This window comes from Podarcis erhardii (assembly GCF_964252035.2).
Source record: "Podarcis erhardii genome assembly, chromosome: 3".
In the NCBI taxonomy this organism is placed as follows: Eukaryota; Metazoa; Chordata; class Lepidosauria; order Squamata; family Lacertidae; genus Podarcis; species Podarcis erhardii.
In genome coordinates this window covers 6,763,755-6,781,898 of record NC_138507.1, presented here as the reverse complement: position 1 = coordinate 6,781,898, position 18,144 = coordinate 6,763,755, and the positions used below count along the sequence as shown (strand labels likewise).

Here is an 18,144-nt window from a genome sequence, read left to right as displayed (position 1 = left end):
TTAGGAATAGACATAATGAGCTTCCTGCCAAACTTAACTTGCAAGAGCATGTGCGCTACTGTGATATGAACCAACCATGTCATTTTGCTCTTATTTTTCCTAAATGCATTTGTTCATAAAACCACAAAAAAAGTTGTGAAAGGAGTCGATAGAAGGCTTGTCACCTCTTGTTGCCAGATCTTTTATTCTAGCAAACTATTTTATCAAGTACTTTCATCAGTGAAGCTTTTAGGCTGTTTATTCACCTCTCTTTCTAAGCTGCCAGTGGTATCACATTACGCTATTAAGCAACAAACCATCTTAGAATACTGTCTCTGCATCAGGAGCTAAAACCAACATGATGCTTTTGAGCAAAACTTGGGCAGGTGATATTGTATACATGCACTGTTGCATGCACATTACTGTCCTGTTAGTAGCAGTCATGCCATTTGCTAATTTTAATATAATCGCAAGATCAACAGTGCTTACTTTGTCTTCCTTCCCTGCTTTTATCTCAGCTGCCCCTACCAAGCAGGTATCCATGTCAAAGCAGGACTCTTCAGTTGGGGGTTTGTTTGACCTAGGTCACTTAACGGTCAAGCTTTTCGCCAGTTGTTAACACAAAGCTTCCACTCAGCCCTCCAAAGCCTGCAACACAGCTTGTTCCATCTACAAACACTCTGCCCACATTGGGAAGATCCATCATTCTCTCTCACTGTGAAGTGGTATCAGTGACAAATACACAAACGCTCCCTGGAGTAAAAACTCAAGTCCGGTGGCAGTGTAGAAAGGCATGTGTTTTTTTTTTCCTGTTTTTAAAAACATACCTTAAGAATTCCAAACGCAAAAGTCTATCCTTCAAAAGTCTGCTACATCAATATGCAATTTTAGAGCTGGCTTGCAGAAGGGGAATATTGCACACAATTCTAAAATTGTTTGGTCTCCCTGGAAGAGATGAATTTTTATTCAAATTGATTTTAATATTTACATACAACCAAGAGAGAGAATTGGGCCACAAGTTGTTGGTTCCCATGGATGTCAATGAAATCCAAATAAAATTTAGCTGATCTTAACTACCAGTTTTTGAAATTTCTTTTACTTCATTATTTCATATACTGCCAGAATAGAAATTTAACTCTTTCCCGGTCTTCTGTTATTTGGAACAGCAAAACTATGTAGAATATTTTATACTTGAATATTATCAGCAAGAGAACATATGGCAAACTAGCAATTTTATATTCATCCTCTTTCTAAGCTAAAATTAGCACAATTGTTTTGCAACAATATTTAGGCCATTAAAAAATGCTTAGTATAGTTCTAATTTCACTCACAACTCATCTTGCCATTTGACCTGAGCAACTATAGTTTTGCTACAAACCCCAAACCCCTGGTTTTGCTACTGGTTTTTGCACCTCCAAGCACCACAGTGCTAGGATTAGGATTAACTCTACTAAATGACATGGAGCAATTCACAATAGTTTTAGTAACTTCAAACTATGTTGCTTAGATCATTTCTTTCCTTTCCTTATTTTATTTTATTTTATCTGGAGGGAGAGATGTTGGGATCTCCAGAGCTCCCATGAGGCCTCAGGAGGAAATTGCCATTGAGGACGGAGTATGGTGCAGCACTCTGGGATACAAAATCCTAATGATCACATGCTGCCAAGAAAATGTGGAGAGAATATCAGAGACAAGACGAATAAAAGCGAAGTACACAGAGAGCTTTAGGAGCAGTCGAGGGTGTGTGCACTGGGGAGAGACTGCAGAGAGGCTCTTTTGTACGTTCATCCTTTCCAGTCTTAGCTAGGACACATCCTCTTCAGAAGTCCTTTTTTCCCCCATCTGTAAACCATGGGACATTTTTAGTCATGCTTGCAAAATGACAATATTTGCTTCCGCATGACTTCTCTTACCCCAGCCTCTCACTTTCCTGATAGCCTGGTGTCTCTATATTCTATCATATCCAAGCAGAGAGCTCACATCTGCTCTCCAATACACAAGCTTGTCATCTCACAGGAAAGGGAGGCAAATCTTGACAATTCTGGCAATAGTCAATACCCGGACAGTCCACCTCCCAACTTTCCAGAAGGTGTTAAGCACCCTTTCCCTAAGTATTCCCTGTTGTGAATGGTTGCATAAGAGCCCCCTTCCAGTCAGAGCCCACCTGGGTCAAGAACAAACATTTCCTCATCCCCTTGATTCCCCATCCTGCAACCAACTTTAGAAACTACCAATACTAGAGGTGACCACTGAAAGCAATTTGCTATATTTGTGTGCGTATTGTATGTTCAACACTGGTGCAATGTTTAATTTTTGTTTAGATCATGCATTCTTGTTCATTTCTTCCCTAGTCCATTCTCTATATTCCTTTTAAATAAACTGCTTAATTGGATTTCTGGGCTGTATTAGTTTCTGGGCCCAGGGTATGTTAATATCATCAAGGCTCACCTTCTCATCGTAAGAAGAGAAAGGCAAATAAAAGAAAGGTAGATGAACAACATGTGGACACTATGATCCTCTGACGTGGTCTTTGCCTTAAATGCCCTGTTGCTTCAAATAGCAGCCCCTCCCCCCTTTTAACGTTTGCTTCATGGCCAATGCTCTTGTCTCTTACTACTGCAATGATATATGGAACTGAAGTGCTGGGAAACTAAATTGTGCAGGACTGACAAAATTAATATATTTGTCATGAAGTCGAAAGGGTGTCACCTTGTGTGTTTCACATTTAAATGGAGAGGCAGAATGTAAGTGTTTTAATAAATCAAGAGTAAATAAAAGCTGTGTAGAATGAAGATAACCTGAACATCCAAAGAGGTTATTGCATTCCTATTATCCCAGCATCTCAGTCAAACGCCATTTTCAAAAGTTAGCCAAGAGAAATGCCACAAGAACAATATTCTTTAATCCCATAAATACCCATAAAAAGACAAATCAAACACTGGCAAGTTGCCTAGTACTCATTTTCTACAGTTTTCTGTAGAAAAACAGAATATATATTATCACAGTAAACAATAAACCTAGTGCTGACCTTCCAGAAGGCGGCAGACAGGCATGGCTTGGCTGCAACTGTCTTGTAGGTCAAATGGGCAAACCTGCCAGGCCTACTTAGGTCCATGACCCAGAGGTTCTACACTGCTGCCTTACCAGACACAACAACTCACAAAGATATGCCCTGGAAAAGACAAGGATGCTATCCAAGTGATAACAGATGCCAAAATATCCTTTGTCCTGCAAGCAGTGCAGCCTTTGCAGGATTCAGGAAAAGACTTGTGGATCCATCTGCCCCTGCTCCTCCCTTCCAAAAGTACTAGCAAGTCCTCCCATTTACTCACTGCCTCCTGTCCTCAAGCCCCCTCCTCACTAAAAAGTGACTTCTGCAAGTGCTCCCCCACTTTGCCAGCTCCAGTGGCTGAGAAGAGTCAACTGCACTGTTAATTGCATTCCCAGGACCAGGGGTTTGCATGCATGCATTCAAGCAAGCACTAGCTGAAGTCCAGGCCACCAAGCAAAGAGGAACCAGTTTAGGAATACAGTGGTACCTTGGGTTACATATGCTTCAGGTTACATACGCTTCAGGTTACAGACTCCGCTAACCCAGAAATATTACCTCGGGTTAAGAACTTTGCTTCAGGACGAGAACAGAAATCGTGCTCTGGCGGCAGCAGGAGGCCCCATTAGCTAAAGTGATGCTTCAGGTTAAGAACAGTTTCAGGTTAAGAACGGACCTCTGGAACGAATTAAGTACTTAACCTGAGGACCTGCTGCTCAAAGATTATCTCTCATGTTTTAAACACATTGTATTTTCTCATTATAAACGAAAGCATTTATCTGTGCACCTGCTATTGAAACAAATCTGAAATGAGGAAGCCTGGAAAATACTTTACTTACAGCATATAATAAAACATAAAGCCGTCCTCCCAATTTTATTTATGTATTGCATATAATCTTCCAGAGAAACTTTGCAAACAGGACAGGAATGCATGTTTGTAGAGATACGGAAGTCATAAAAAGGGAAGTCCTTTCTTTTCCCACAGCCTAAATGAAAGTGAACTATGTAAATCATAGGACACCAACCATATGCTGTTTCCCACAGCAATGTGGTATTTTCCTCTGGGAATAAAACATTTCCCTTAAAACTATCATTTATAGCTCTTATCAGCAAAAGAGCAATAGAGTCATCAAGTCCAATACTGTCTGTGTGTGTGTGTGTGTGTGTGTGTGTGTGTGGAGTGGAGGGAGTCAAGGTCAACAAGTACTTGCATTTTTGTTTATCTTTAGCTGCAATTGCTACTGACATTCAATTGGGTAATAAACATAAAGACTGTCAAATGCTCTCAGCAAACAGGTGATCCAAAAGCTATCACAGAGAAAGAAGCTGCTGCCAAGTAATCAAACAATTCTGTTCCAACTATTATGATTTAAACACATTCATTTATAGGAGAAATCACCTGTCAAATCTGAATGAGTATTATCAAACCATTCCCACCACTGGGATAATGGAGGTGAGAAAAGACAAGTTGTGCCTGTTCTCAGGTTTCTGGCCAACAAATCCAACCTATAATTACTGTGTAAAAAAAATAAAAATCCTCCCACACACACAAAAGAGGAAATGGGAGTACACCCAGTTTCTAGGTTTGGGGGACACTTCAAATTGGAGAGTTAGTGGCAAATCATAGGGTGTTTATTCTTTTTCTCTTTTACTAATGGGGGATGGAAGAAATAGATAATTACAACCCTGTATAACTATAGCACGTATAACAATTATTAATTGTTATTCCAAAATTGCACTTATTTGTTTATTACATTTTATCTCACCATTCTTTCAATGGGACATAAAAGGTTCTCCTGATCTCCATTTTATCTTCAGTTAGGCTGAGAAATAGTGACTGAGTCCAAGGTTGCTCACTGAAGTTTGTGGCTCAAAGAGGACTTGAATATGGGCTTTACCCAGCACGAGCCCAGTACTCTCTGACCACTATAACACACTGGCTCTCTTGATAATTTTAATCACTTTAGTACAAGTAGCATCATTTTTCAAAAATAAACTTTGATCAAAACGGCATGTCAAAAAGCTGCCTACAAATGAAGGTTAAAGATTTATGTTGCAATCTGCTATCAGTTACTCGACTGTCCTACTGACTTCAGTGGGATTTATGCATGAGTGGCTGGGTACAGGATTACAGCCTGAATAATAAAACTGCATGTTAAAATGAAAGTTAGCATCAAATTATGAGGTGTACGGTAGGCTATATTCTCCTTCCGTGAAAAGCAAGTTTTCTGAGGATATGTTTGGGCCCTGAGTTTTAATTTCCTTCTAACTGGGAAAGTCTCTGATTACTCTGCTTATGGTACACAAGCCTCTGGTGTCCTCTTCTTCCAAACGCTTTGGGGTTTTTTTAAGTACTAGAAATGCATCCTGGTCCCACACTAGCCAGAAGCTATGGCCCAATGAAATTCAATGCAGCTTTTAAGCTAGATAACCACATAGCATTCCAGCACCCTGCGAAAATTAGGGTCAAATAAAACATGATGTGGCAGCTACAGGTTTCTTTTCCTCATCTGTGCCCCATTCAAATATAAAGCTGGGTGGGGAGTGGAGTAGTAATGCATGAGCAGTAAAATTGATAAACTGGAATGAATGTTCCTAGCATTCCCAATCTATACTCAGTCTAGGTTCAAATCACTTTTCCCAATTCCTGGTTCACTTCCGTTTTGGAGCCAAGAAGAGAGAATTATGTCCAGAGAAATGGACTGCAAAGGGATGCGGGTGGCGATGTGGGTTAAACCACAGAGCCTAGGACTTGCTGATCAGAAGGCCGGCGGTTCAAATCCCCATGACGGGGTGAGCTCCCGTTGCTCGGTCCCTGCTCCTGCCAACCTAGCAGTTCGAAAGCATTTCAAAAAGTGCAAGTAGATAAATAGGTACCGCTTTGGCAGGAAGGTAAACGGCATTTCCGTACGCTGCTCTGGTTTGCCAGAAGTGGCTTAGTCATGCTGGCCACATGACCCAGAAGCTGTACGCCAGCTCCCTCGGCCAATAAAGCAAGATGAGCGCCGCAACCCCAGAGTCGGCCACGACTGGACCTAATGGTCAGGGGCCCCTTTACCTTTAATGGATTGCAGCAAGCAGATCTCAGCAACACACAACCGCCGATGTTATATGTGAATGAGACCTGAACACTGACCCCATATCTGGGTTTGGCCTGTGCTTAACCAGCTGAAAGCACTAATATTTCATATTCTGTCTACACACCCCACATCAGCAGTGGATTCAAGTTAGTTCAGTTACTTTTGCTACTTATTCAAATTGTGATTGCATACAAGAGGAAATACGGCAATTCATTTAATTAGAATACTTGCCTTCTGGAGTTAAAACTAATTTCTAGCTGGCCAAAAGCCACTGATGTAAAACTGTGCAAAATAGAAAACAACAACATGTTTTTTAAAATCGCAGTAGATGTTGGCAAACTGGGGACATAAAAAAACAACAGTTTGAACCAGTTTTTTAAAGGCCTTTATAATTGGAGACACACACACTGTTCGGTAGTCATGGGAATTCCACCAGAAAGGGACCAAGATAGAAGAGGCCTGGTCCTTAATCCTCCAGAATTATGTATTTACTGCAGTTAAATCCTACCACTGTTCCAAAGAAATTGAGGTAGTGTGCGTAGTTCACAAACACACACCTACCCAGTGCTTTTTTCCTAGAAAAATAGGTGCCAGTACTCACCATTAAGTTGTTACAGTAAGTCTCACACTTCTTTAACAACAAAAGAGGTGTGCCAGTACTGCATAACCTTGAGTGCCCCCAAGAAAAAGCACTACACCTACCTTTTACCTACACTGACCCGAATGACTGACCCGAGGTAACCAACCCAGTGACCTCCATCTCTATCTAGGGATATGAACCCAATTCCAGTGCTAGTTCTACACTCTGATTCAGAGAGCAGGTTATATCTAAGCTCTTTAGGCGCACATAATCCTGAAAACATTCCTTCCACAAAGCAACACCAAAACTTCAATTTCTGGTCTAAGCAAAAGTGGAATGCCATTTGTCTTAATTCAAAAGCATTTTTGGGAGTTTGTGCTATGTAGATATGAAACAAGAGTCCAAGGGCCATTCTTATAAAACTCTAATATCAACATCAGAACATGTGGCCTTTTGTCCTTGCTCCACATTATCCAATTTCGTAAGGCCACGAACCCCAGTACTCTGTTATGCGCTGCAATCTAAGCTTTCCTCTCTTGATTGGAGTTTCTCTATCAAAGCAGCTATTTTTACAACCTAGCCAATCCTTGTCTCCATAAGAATGAAGCTTTCCTACATATGGGTCTTACTCTTCTTCTCTTTCTTTGCAACAGCAAGGCCACCTACTGCTTATATAGTGATGTGGCAGAAGAAAGCATGCAAATCTTCCATCAGCAGAAAAACCTTGGAATACATGATCAAAGATGTATAACATAAAATGCTTCAACAATACTGGACTAATCTTACAAAATTATCAACAGTACCACTTGTACCATTGTCAATGCAGACAACAAATTAATGACCAACTTACTCTTGCTAATAAGGAATGGCTGGGACCAACCAAATGCCCTAATCTGGTGATAAGATTTTGACAATTTTCTCCAGTGAGCTGTTCCTCTAATTGGGTTCAGGACCGAACACAGCTAAATATTTTGCTGAACTGAAGCTAGCTTCCATGTGATGTTTTTCCCCACTCCAGGACCTTACAGCAATTTGCAACCTGCTGCTAAACTAATTTCCTTAAATAAATATTTCATTGATTTCAACTGCATGTACATTGTTGAGATTTTTTAACTTTTAGAGCAAATGATCTTTGAATATGACTCCAATCAAGAGAGGAATTATATAAGAACTCAGGTAATGAGATTCATGCATTTCAGAGGGTTGGACCAGATGGCCTTCAGGGTCCCTTCCCACTCTACAATTCTATGTTAAATGCATGGAACCACCATGGAAATTAAGCCCATTGTCCATGCCCCTCTCCCAGCTTTTACTTCAGTCATAAAGACTCTACCTCAATTTGTATTTAATTCTCCACTGAGGGTGAGGCTTTCTAATCTTGGTAAAACTGTGTAATGATTTTGGAATCTATAAGGATGGACCTGAAAAACAAGTTATTAGCTACATTTAGGAATCCAGATAGGCCATAAAAGGGCAGTGGGAGAAAGGGGAGGCTAATTAGTTTACAGCTATACTGCCCACAACTGAAGAGAAAAGAACAAAGCTAGCAAGTGTTTAGTGTTGCTGTACAGATTTTGAAAAGTGAAAGAGTCATTTTGGAACTGTAGAAAATCATTTCAATTTTGGGTCTGAATAATAACCATATACACGAACAAAAAAAAAACAATTTTAATTCTTGTTGTTATGCTAAACATACAAAAATGAAGATAATATTTACACAATACAGTGCAAGACATGCAACTACACAGAGAATGTAACTGCTGATGAAAGTAATGTACATTAAGGAAAATGTGATTAAGAACATAATCTTCAACTGCTCTATTACTACACACATTCCTAAAACATTTTTTTTTGGGGGGGGGATAATCCTTGGGTAAATAAAACTCGAGAATACAGGTAAGATTATAAAACACCTCAAACTTTTCAAACTTTTGCCAAAAAGTACTCCAGCACACATGTCCAGAAACTGCTATATCAGCTATAAGGTAATTTAAAGCAAAATAGTAGCTAGATATTTAGAAGAATGTGCAGTTTTAGAGACAGTACTCAAATCTATTAATATATTTAAAACATAAAATAAAGCTCTTAGATGCAGCTGAAGACACACAATATATAAATAATCAGAAAAGAGAACAACCCACTGCTGACTGATGCTCTGTCTATTTCAATTGAGGGTCACATCTAGCCAAGCCAGTCGTATGATAATGGCATCAGTAAAGGTCAATCAAAGACAAGCTGAAGCTTCCACTCTCTGGCTGACCTTCGGAGCTTGTGACAAATTGCTATCAGTCAATGTCAACTAATGACAGAAGCTCTTTGGCTAATCAATTGTTCTAAAAATGATCAAGAAAACTACTCACAGGACAGCTCATTTTCACATCAATGCCTATGAAGTATGAAAAGCTCATTTTTTGAGTTTTTAATAAGCTCATAAGTAAAGCAGTTACTTGGTAACAGGGGTCACCTTACTGAAAAGACAGTACCTTTGTCTGCCTTTTACATATCTTTTTATTACCATATTATAGTAAAAATATGCCATGCTATTACGGTGCCAGAGGGCTACATAATAAAGTAGGTAACACTTCATACATTTTGAAATAAATACTTCTATTTTCTAAGGACCTCTGTTTGGATGTAAGTATTTGGTTATATATTTCCAAGTATTTCCAAGCAATAATTTCATCAGATAAATAGTATGCCTGATTATTATGCAGATGGACTTCACTAGGTGACCTCCAGAATTAAGTGATTCGTGCAGGTGCTGAAACTATTGTAGCTCTGGTTTTTATTTTTTAAAATGCGCTTATTTGCATTAATTACAATTATTGCGGAAATGTAAATTCAAAGAATATCACATAGACACAGACACTACTTCAAAACTACCCTTTATGTATGATCCGCCTTGCTAGGGAATATTCCCTAACAGCTTATAGTAAAGAAATCCTTCCCACACTATTCTTGGAAACACTCAAATGCCATCATTTTCAGCCATCTCTTAAAAAGGATCACCCTTTTAATTTCCATTTACACATTAAATATTGCCAGAAAAACAATGATGCTTCCATGTAGTCTAAGGACTTGAGAACTGTATCCACAACTATGTCTTGCTTTTCTCTAGTCTCTGAAGAGTGTTAAAGACATTTTAGGGCATCACACTACAAAAGTCTCTTGAGAAATAGCACAGTGTGAACAAATACACATCATTCAAACTACTTGGATCTACAAAGCATCATTTTGGGGGAGAAAGAGAGGGCAAAGTGTGTTTAAATGCAAGTTTTAAAATCTTAATATTTCAGTCTGAAGCAAACATCTGCATTATTTTCTTGGGGGGGATCTATATAGATTAGCTAAACAAAAAGAAACCTGTTATGTTCTTTAGGGAAAACTGCAAAATGACCGCAGTTTTAAAAAACTGAACTGCTACGGTAGTTTCTCAAATTAAAATATCTTCTGTGGCCTCAACCACTCTCAAGTTGTCCATAGGAAAGAAATAAAGGAGGGAGGGCAACACTTAAGCTGAGCCATAATTGGAAGTATGTGAAAAATGAAGTGTCAGTTCGGTCAATAAAGGGTAAAGGTCAAGGGGAACTGCAGCCCAAACTCTGTGCGAAATCTGCTCATTAAGACATCCAATCAGAGAGCTCCTTCCTACCTATCCCATTAGTCATCAGACATCTGACTGCTTCCAATGGCTGGGTCTGTGCTGTTATTACTTTTCTTCTTCATGTAAAAAGGCGAGCTGGTGTATAAATCGTTGCTCAGTCATCTGGAACATAATGTGGCCCTTCCCCCGCTCCTTCATCCAGCTCTGCCAGCCAGCTTTGCAGCCTCGAAACAACTGCCTTGAGATTCTCTTCAATAATAAATGGAATTGCCTTTTGCCAATAGGTTGCCTGAACTCTTCTACAAAAGGCAGGAAAACATTGCAAGTATTGATACTGTTTCCAGGAGAAGAAAACCTCACTTCCTACCTTAAAAGGACAACTTTTCTTTTGTCTGAAACACAATCACAGGACAATGAAAACTGGGCCTTGGACACAGAAAGTCTGGGCTCAGGATTTTTTTTTAAAAAAACAGACAAATTCCATTTTCAAATAAAGCCATGACAGAGTTAAATGAAATCTACTGATTTCAATAAGAGTAATTTAAGACATGGCGTGCTCTAGTCCATGGGGTCACGAAGAGTCGGGCACGACTAAATGACTAAACAACAACAACAAATTTAAGACATTAATTAGCACACACTCCCTCTCTCTCTTTCTCCCACACTCCTACTGAAATCGCACTTGGCACCTTTGCTCAAAAAGTAGGGAGCAGGAAACAAAGAAGTGGGGACTCCTAAAAAGTTTTTCAAGAGAAGCATATTCCACCACCCCCTTCTATCCTTCCTTTTCACACACACGCACACACACGCACACACACACTTCCTGCCCATGACAAAAGCTCTGAGGTAGCTGCTAAGTCATTCTGTTGGAGCCAGGAAGCAAGCATCCAACTTGGGAAGAGAGATGGTGGCTGGAACTTGGCTCCAAAGAGCTTGCTTTGGTGACCTCCACTGCCTCCACGCTTTGCTTCCAAAGCACACTGCTCACCTCACATGCTTGCTCCCAGGCTCAAGCAGACTGGCTGGCTATCCATTCTCTGTACTGGCTTTGAGGATGGATGGATGGAAGGGCAGCTGTCTGAGCTTTCTGCCCCTTGCTTTGGTCCTGAAGTCCTGGCAAGTGGGTTGCCTTGGGCTTAAGCACTGGTGCCCTCACAACTTAAGACAGAAGATGAACACAGCTTGTCTAGTTTATTCTCTGAGCCCAATACAAGCCCCTCCACAGGTTTGAAAGAGAAAGAGATTAAATCAGTTCCCCCAGCCCCTGGAGCCCTTGAGACAGAAACTTAAGGGTCCTTTGAGGAAATGTTTTGCTCAGAAGATGTATGCTTGTGGCCAAGTATATTTCCTCCCCCCTCCACATCCCATGCAGTTTCAGAAGAGGACCTTGGGGAGCTGCAGTGAGTGGAGAGATGGGAAAGTCCTGTTGTGTGAGTTCCACACAGACTACTCTGGATCCAAGCATATTATTACATATTACTTTTTTATTACATATTACTTTTTCATAATGAAAAAACCACCCATTTTATTGGATGTTAGGTTTGCAAAATGCCACACATTGTGCGTGAAAGTAACTACTGTAACTCATGCAAGAAGGAAAAGCTTTCTTGCTACACAGAGACTGGGCAAGTAATGAAATTCCCGCCCCATACAAAAAAGACCAGGGAGAATACCACAGTTCACTCCATGGTTGCCATGGCTGCTTTATTCCCCTCCCTTAGTTTACTTTCCTATATACACAAAGTCTACCTCAGTCTCCATGAACACACAGCTAGCCTAGACCTGCTTTTAATTATTTTGTCTTCTTAATTATAAACACAGAGATGGAAACACAGCACAACACTGTGATGTAGAGTTACAACATGGGCTCCCTGAATGAGTTCTGTACTGTGATAATTCACAGTTACTAGAAGAATACTATGAAAAGAATTGCTTATGGGGACCATGGCTATATGTACACACTTCCATTTACTCTGCATCCAGTGCACTCTCAAAATTAGTGTGGGAAGTGGTCTATACACAACATTAGCCACCATTCATTTCTATCCTGCATCTACCCTGTCATTTCTTATAAAATGCTGTGTTTTTCTCCAAACTAGCTTTGATCCAAATTGAGAAAAAGAACAACCTGGCTGCATTTTAAGCCAGCAATTGTGTACACAGCCTATTTTAGTAAAGGCGTTACTCCTATTTAATGCTAAAAGGCTTCTTTATAAGCCTTCTGCCAAGATAGACTAACCTCTACTAAGTCATTAAAGCTTATTCTTTACAACATACACCTTGCCATAGAAGGCATTACCATAACTGCTCTATCAGGAGTATTCACAGCAGGAAAGAGGTGAACTTATATACAAGTCTGCTTATATAATTAAGGGGTTCTATGAACATTGAGGAATTTGGGATCAACAACTGGCCTATGCAACTGGCAAAGCTCCACAAATATCCTCAAAGTCTTCCAGATTCCAGCAAGGATTTTGCCTGTTTTGCTCCAAAACAGTCAATGGAGCACATGAATTGAAAAAAAAGACAATGGGTTGCCATCAGGATAAATTGGTGAGAAGGAGCTACACCTGCTCTGGCATCACTGCCAAAATCTCAGGGATAGACAAGGTCTACCTCATGATATCTTTTCACTTTCATCATAAAAAGCAATGAATGGTGTGCATTTTTAGTGAACAGTGGACAGAAACTCCAGTCAGGACAATTGTTGGTGGGAGAACCAGTGCTATTTTTCTATAAAAAGACAGAGAGAGGGAGAGAGAGATAAGCCAGAAAGCACCATAAACACATCCCTTGTTCTCTTATAATGGCAATGATGCCCACCTGAGAGGTGCCAGAACTGAGCTCCAGTGAGTTCCAGCTCAAAGAAGTCCTAGGGAGAACCACACTTGCCCCTACCTCTGTACCCCTCTACCCTGATCCAGACTCTTGCTTTTGGATGGTCAGTTTTCCTGACTACCATCTGAACCAGTTCAGAATGGAATTCAGCACCTGCTTAGAACTTTGTGAGAAAATCAAGATCAGTTCTGAAGAAGCAAAACCAGTAGTGGATTTTGTCTAGGGAAAACTAAAACAACCTCAACATTACCTTGCTCAAGATTACCATACAATATTTTACGTGTGAATGACACACATATTTCAGTTAACTGAAACTGAAATGTCAAACCACAAATTTTCAAAAGTACCCAAAGGGGTAATCTAAGACCTCAATTTACCCCACTAGATGGATTTGGATGCAGTAGAAGTGTGCCATCTCTCAGCTCTGCCATCAGGGGGCCTCCACCGTTGTGGAAGTCCCTGCTGTTCTCCCAAAAGTGTGGGTGGAAGCAAATGGGGTGTTTCTGGAGATGGGGTTGAACTGGACCAGCCAAGGATCTGCTGGATCCTCAGCCAGCCCAGCTACTGGTGATGGGCCTGATCCAGACCTCTCTGCCATGCCATCCTGGAACTGGTGCAGCAAAAAATGAGCCAAGAGTTGGGGTTACTTCATTAGGAGTCACAGTGTCTCCATGGAAATGAATTGCCGCAAGCTGCACAATGCACCAGGGCATTCCCTGGCATAAATCCCATTAAAGTGAATGGGTGCTACACAGCTTCAGAAACACGCAGGAAAATTTCCAGGTGGATCCCTTCCCTCTTTAGATACCCTGCAACAGTTCTCTGAGAATGGACTTATTCCCAAAGCAACCCACATTCTCATCTCCATCCCCACCTGCCAAAAAAAAAAATCACAGTCATCTCCAGTCATCTTTGGATTTTATGTTGATTAGAGAAATGGGGAAGGTTTAGCCTTGTGTTCCTATTCATGAGGAGCCTGTTGTTTTACAGCCATTTATGTAAAAAAACACACCACCAAAAACATTAGTGGAAATACCTCAGAAGTGTCAGCACACCTTAACTACTGTGAACTGCAACACACATATGAAGAAATACTTGAAAGAGAAAAGGCCCCTTAAATTTATGTTGCATATCATTTTCCAGTAAAAGTCAGAGGTCAGAAGGTTGCCAGTTTCTGCTTCAGCTCTTCAAGAGTTTACCATACCAGGCCCCATTTTTACTAGGCTTTACTTGTGGTGATGTCAGCAACTTTTATTTAAACAATAAAGTGGTTCGAATGCTTAAAAATCCATAGGAAGATGTTAGTCACAATTTAAGCCTGAATCCTTACATGTGGACACACACAAAAAAATAGAACGCTACTTTAGTTTAAAAATTAATCTAGTTAAATGTAGGATTTTGCAATTCTAATGAGTCCTATTAAACCTCCCCCCTTCCCTTTTTTGAACACACAATTCCTTTGTTGTCCAACAGCACTTGAATGAAACGGGATCATAAAACTACATTTTAAAAGTTTATACCTATTGTAGGTTCAGAGTCTACTTCAATAAAAGAATTCTCTTTATATTCAGATTAAGGGTGCTTTTAAAATTTTAATTGCATTTAATTAACATGAAATTTGTTGCAGTTGGTCTTTGCTGATGTAAAAATTTTTTTTAGGGTTTTTCACACATTGTCTTTTTTTAAAAAGACAGTACTGATTGATGTCACACATCCTATACACAAACACACAAAGCAACAACTAAGCCCCTGCTCTTTCTCCATCAGTGAATTAATTGTGGGTTTTTAAAAAAAAAACAACTGTAAATGAATTTGGCATTCTGGCAAATTGGCAGAGTATGGGAAGCATGGGCAGCAGATATACAAGTATAACTGGAACAAATGTAGTCTACGTTTAATATTTTTTGTGAACTACACCTCAATTAAGTTCACTAAAACACTCAAATATAGCTCTGTCTCTTCTCCTACAGGGACTTCTGTCGCCTATCAGTTTGTCTTCTAGGTGGACCAAGATCAACAAGTGGTGGATCACCTTCTCAGCTAAGCTAGATCACTCAGGGTTACACCACAAAACATGGCTTTTGTTAAGGGTCCGTCCTTCCGTCCCGTCCCCCGTCCCCCACATACACAACTGGAAATGTTGGCACAAAGTGGGGAAATAGGAGAAAACAGGAGTAGAAAAATGGGCACACATGGTTTAAAAAAAATTCTTTTATGTGGATTCCATGCCGCACAAATAACATAAAATGGGGTCCAGGAGCTAAAAAGGCTGAAGTCTACTCTAGTTTGTGTTGTAGTTTCTAAAAGAAAACAATGCCAAAAGTTTGGCAGTATGTAATTTGAGCATCAACTATTGATGTGAATTGAGAACTAAGGCTGCAATTCTGTGCTGGCAGAGGGTCTACTCGGGAGTCACGCCCGCCCTGTGGAACGCCCTCCCATCAGATGGCAAGGAAATAAACAACTATCTGACTTTTAGATGTTACACTGTGTTTGATGTATTAATTTGCTGGAAGCTGCCCAGAGTGGCTGAGGTAACCCAGTCAGATGGACAGAATATAGGTAAAGGAACCCTAGACAGTTAAGTCCAGACATAGGCGACTATGGGGTGCAGCACTCATCTCACTTCAGGCCAAGGGAGCCGGCATTTGTCCACAGACAGCTTTCCGGGTCAGGTGGCCAGCAGGACTAAACCGCTTCTGGCGCAACAGGACACTGTGACAGAAACCAGAACCGTTTACCTTCCCACCACAGCAGTACCTATTTATCAACTTGTACTGGTATGCTTTCGAACTGCTAGGTTGGCAGGAGCTGGGACAGAGCAACTGGAGCTCACCCCGCTGCGTGTATTTGAACCGCCGACCTTCCGATCGGCAAGCCCAAGAGGCTCAGTGGTTTAGGCCACAGTGTCACCCGTGTCTCTGGGGAGCATATAAATAATAATTGTTGTTGTTATTGTTCTCACCAGGAAGAAAACCTTACTGAAGTCAATTGGACTTCTGATTAGACATGTATAGGACTGAACTGTAAGGCTACTAACTTCCTGACTGGAAGACGATAATGAAACACATCTTAATGTAAACACTGCTTAATGTAAGCACCACTACATAGCCATTGAGGGCCATGCTGAGGTCGGGACTGTGTAGCTGCATTGGTGGAAACACTAGATATGCTCTGCTGGGGTTTCCATGCATTCAGTGCTCTGCTCTGCTCTATTCCAGTGCCAGGATGGCAGCTCCACCTCACTATGCCAACTGCTATTCTCAGCAAGGCAATGAAAAGGCACATATTGACCAAGTTCAGTTCCCTAGTTTGAAGATGATGCAGCTTTAGGCCCAAACTGCCTTTGTTACCAAAACCACAAACTTTGATCATGGTCTGTACGACTAGAAAGAACCACCACCCAGAAGCTCCACTAGATAGGCAACTGCTGCTCAAGGCCTTCTTGGATGGAAAATTAAGGATGGTCATTTATCCTTGCGCACCAAAGGAAGACATGCTGTCAACACCAGGACCCTGCCTCAGTGTTCACATCTATTATATATATGAAGCGCTTATTTAATGCCAGCATATTGGAGCGATGATGCCCCGCAAATCAGCCAGGATTCAAAGTATGATTCCTACCTTGTTCGCTGCTGTTGTCACCGCTGTGTGATGTATGTCCCCCACTGGAGGGTCCCGGTGTACCTCCTGAACGTGTTGACGCTGTGTCATCGTGATCTCTGTTCCAGGAAGGCTGTTGGGTGAGAATAAGCAAATGACTAAAAACAAAACAAGCAATATTCTGCACATTACACAGAGGAAGAAAATACAAATATTGCAAGTTTCTTTTTTTTAAAAAAAATAATTTTTATTAAAGATTTCTTAGTTTACAAAAATACGTTCATTGTCTCTTTTTTCAGGTTGTGTTTTCTACAGATCAGTTTCATTTGTTGTAAGACATTAGTGTTGCGTGCCATATAAGGTTGGGAAGAAAAGAAGGGGAAAGAGGGAGAGGGTGGGGATGGTGCGTGGGGTGGGGTGGGAATGCTTCTATTTTTCTACTTAGTGTATGTGTGGGGTTTTGTATCAGCATCACTTGTGTGGGTTCTCTTTCTAGTCGCTTGTTATATTTCCTTGGTAGTGAGAGAGGCTGGGGGTGACCTAGGGTAGGTTGTCTTTGGTTGGCTGTAGTGAGATTTATTTATGGGGGGGTTGGGGTCAAGTTAGTCATATTGATTCATATGCTGTTGGCGGATTCTTGTTGTATTGCTGGGCTATGTATGTGATAAAGGGGAACCATATCAGGGTGAAGACATTTTCTTCTACAGTGGTGCCTCGCAAGACGAAAAGAATCTGTTCCGCGAGTCTCTTCGTCTTGCGGTTTTTTCGTCTTGTGAAGCAACCCTATTAGCGGCTTAGCGGATTAGCGCTATTAGCGGCTTAGCGGCTATTAGCGGCTTAGAAAAAGGGGGGGAAGCGAAAAAAATCGCAAGACTCGCAAGACGTTTTCGTCTTGCAAAGCAAGCCCATAGAGAAATTCGTCTTGCGAAGCGCCTCGAAAAACGGAAAACCCTTTCGTCTAGCGGGTTTTTCGTCTTGCGAGGCATTCGTCTTGCGGGGCACCACTGTATTTGTCCCCATGTCAGTTTCAATTTATTAGTTAGTTTTTCTAGTAAGGCTGTTTCCCATACTATTTGATACCATTGGTCCATGTTTACTCCTGATAGGTCTCTCCAGTGTCTGGTTATGATGCTTCTGGCTGCTGAGAGTAGGTGGGTTATGAGCTCTTTATAATGTGAGAAGGCAGTGTTATCTTGGAAGATGTTGAGTAGGGCCAGTTCTGGGGTGACTTCTAATATTTGTATAGTTATTTTGCATATTTCATGTATGACTGATGTCCAGAAAAGTTGGATTTGGGGACATTCCCACCACATGTAGAGGTATGTGCCTGGGGAGGTGCATCCTCTCCAGCATTTTGGTGAGACTCCTGAGCATATCAGTGCTAGTTTCTGTGGTGTTAGGTACCATCTGT

At 40.9% G+C, this 18,144-nt stretch overlaps 1 protein-coding gene across 4 annotated transcripts in view; it reads right to left on the bottom strand.

Moving 5' to 3' along the window:
• Positions 1-18,144, bottom strand: part of LOC309338386 (homeobox protein Meis1) — a 152,136-nt gene that overhangs the window by 94,875 nt on the left and 39,117 nt on the right. For all 4 annotated transcript variants that reach the window (XM_081855625.1, XM_081855627.1, XM_081855626.1 and 1 more), the window contains one exon: positions 16,755-16,866. In XM_081855625.1, the coding sequence (XP_081711751.1) occupies positions 16,755-16,866 (112 nt within the window). The remainder of the gene's footprint in view (positions 1-16,754; positions 16,867-18,144) is intronic.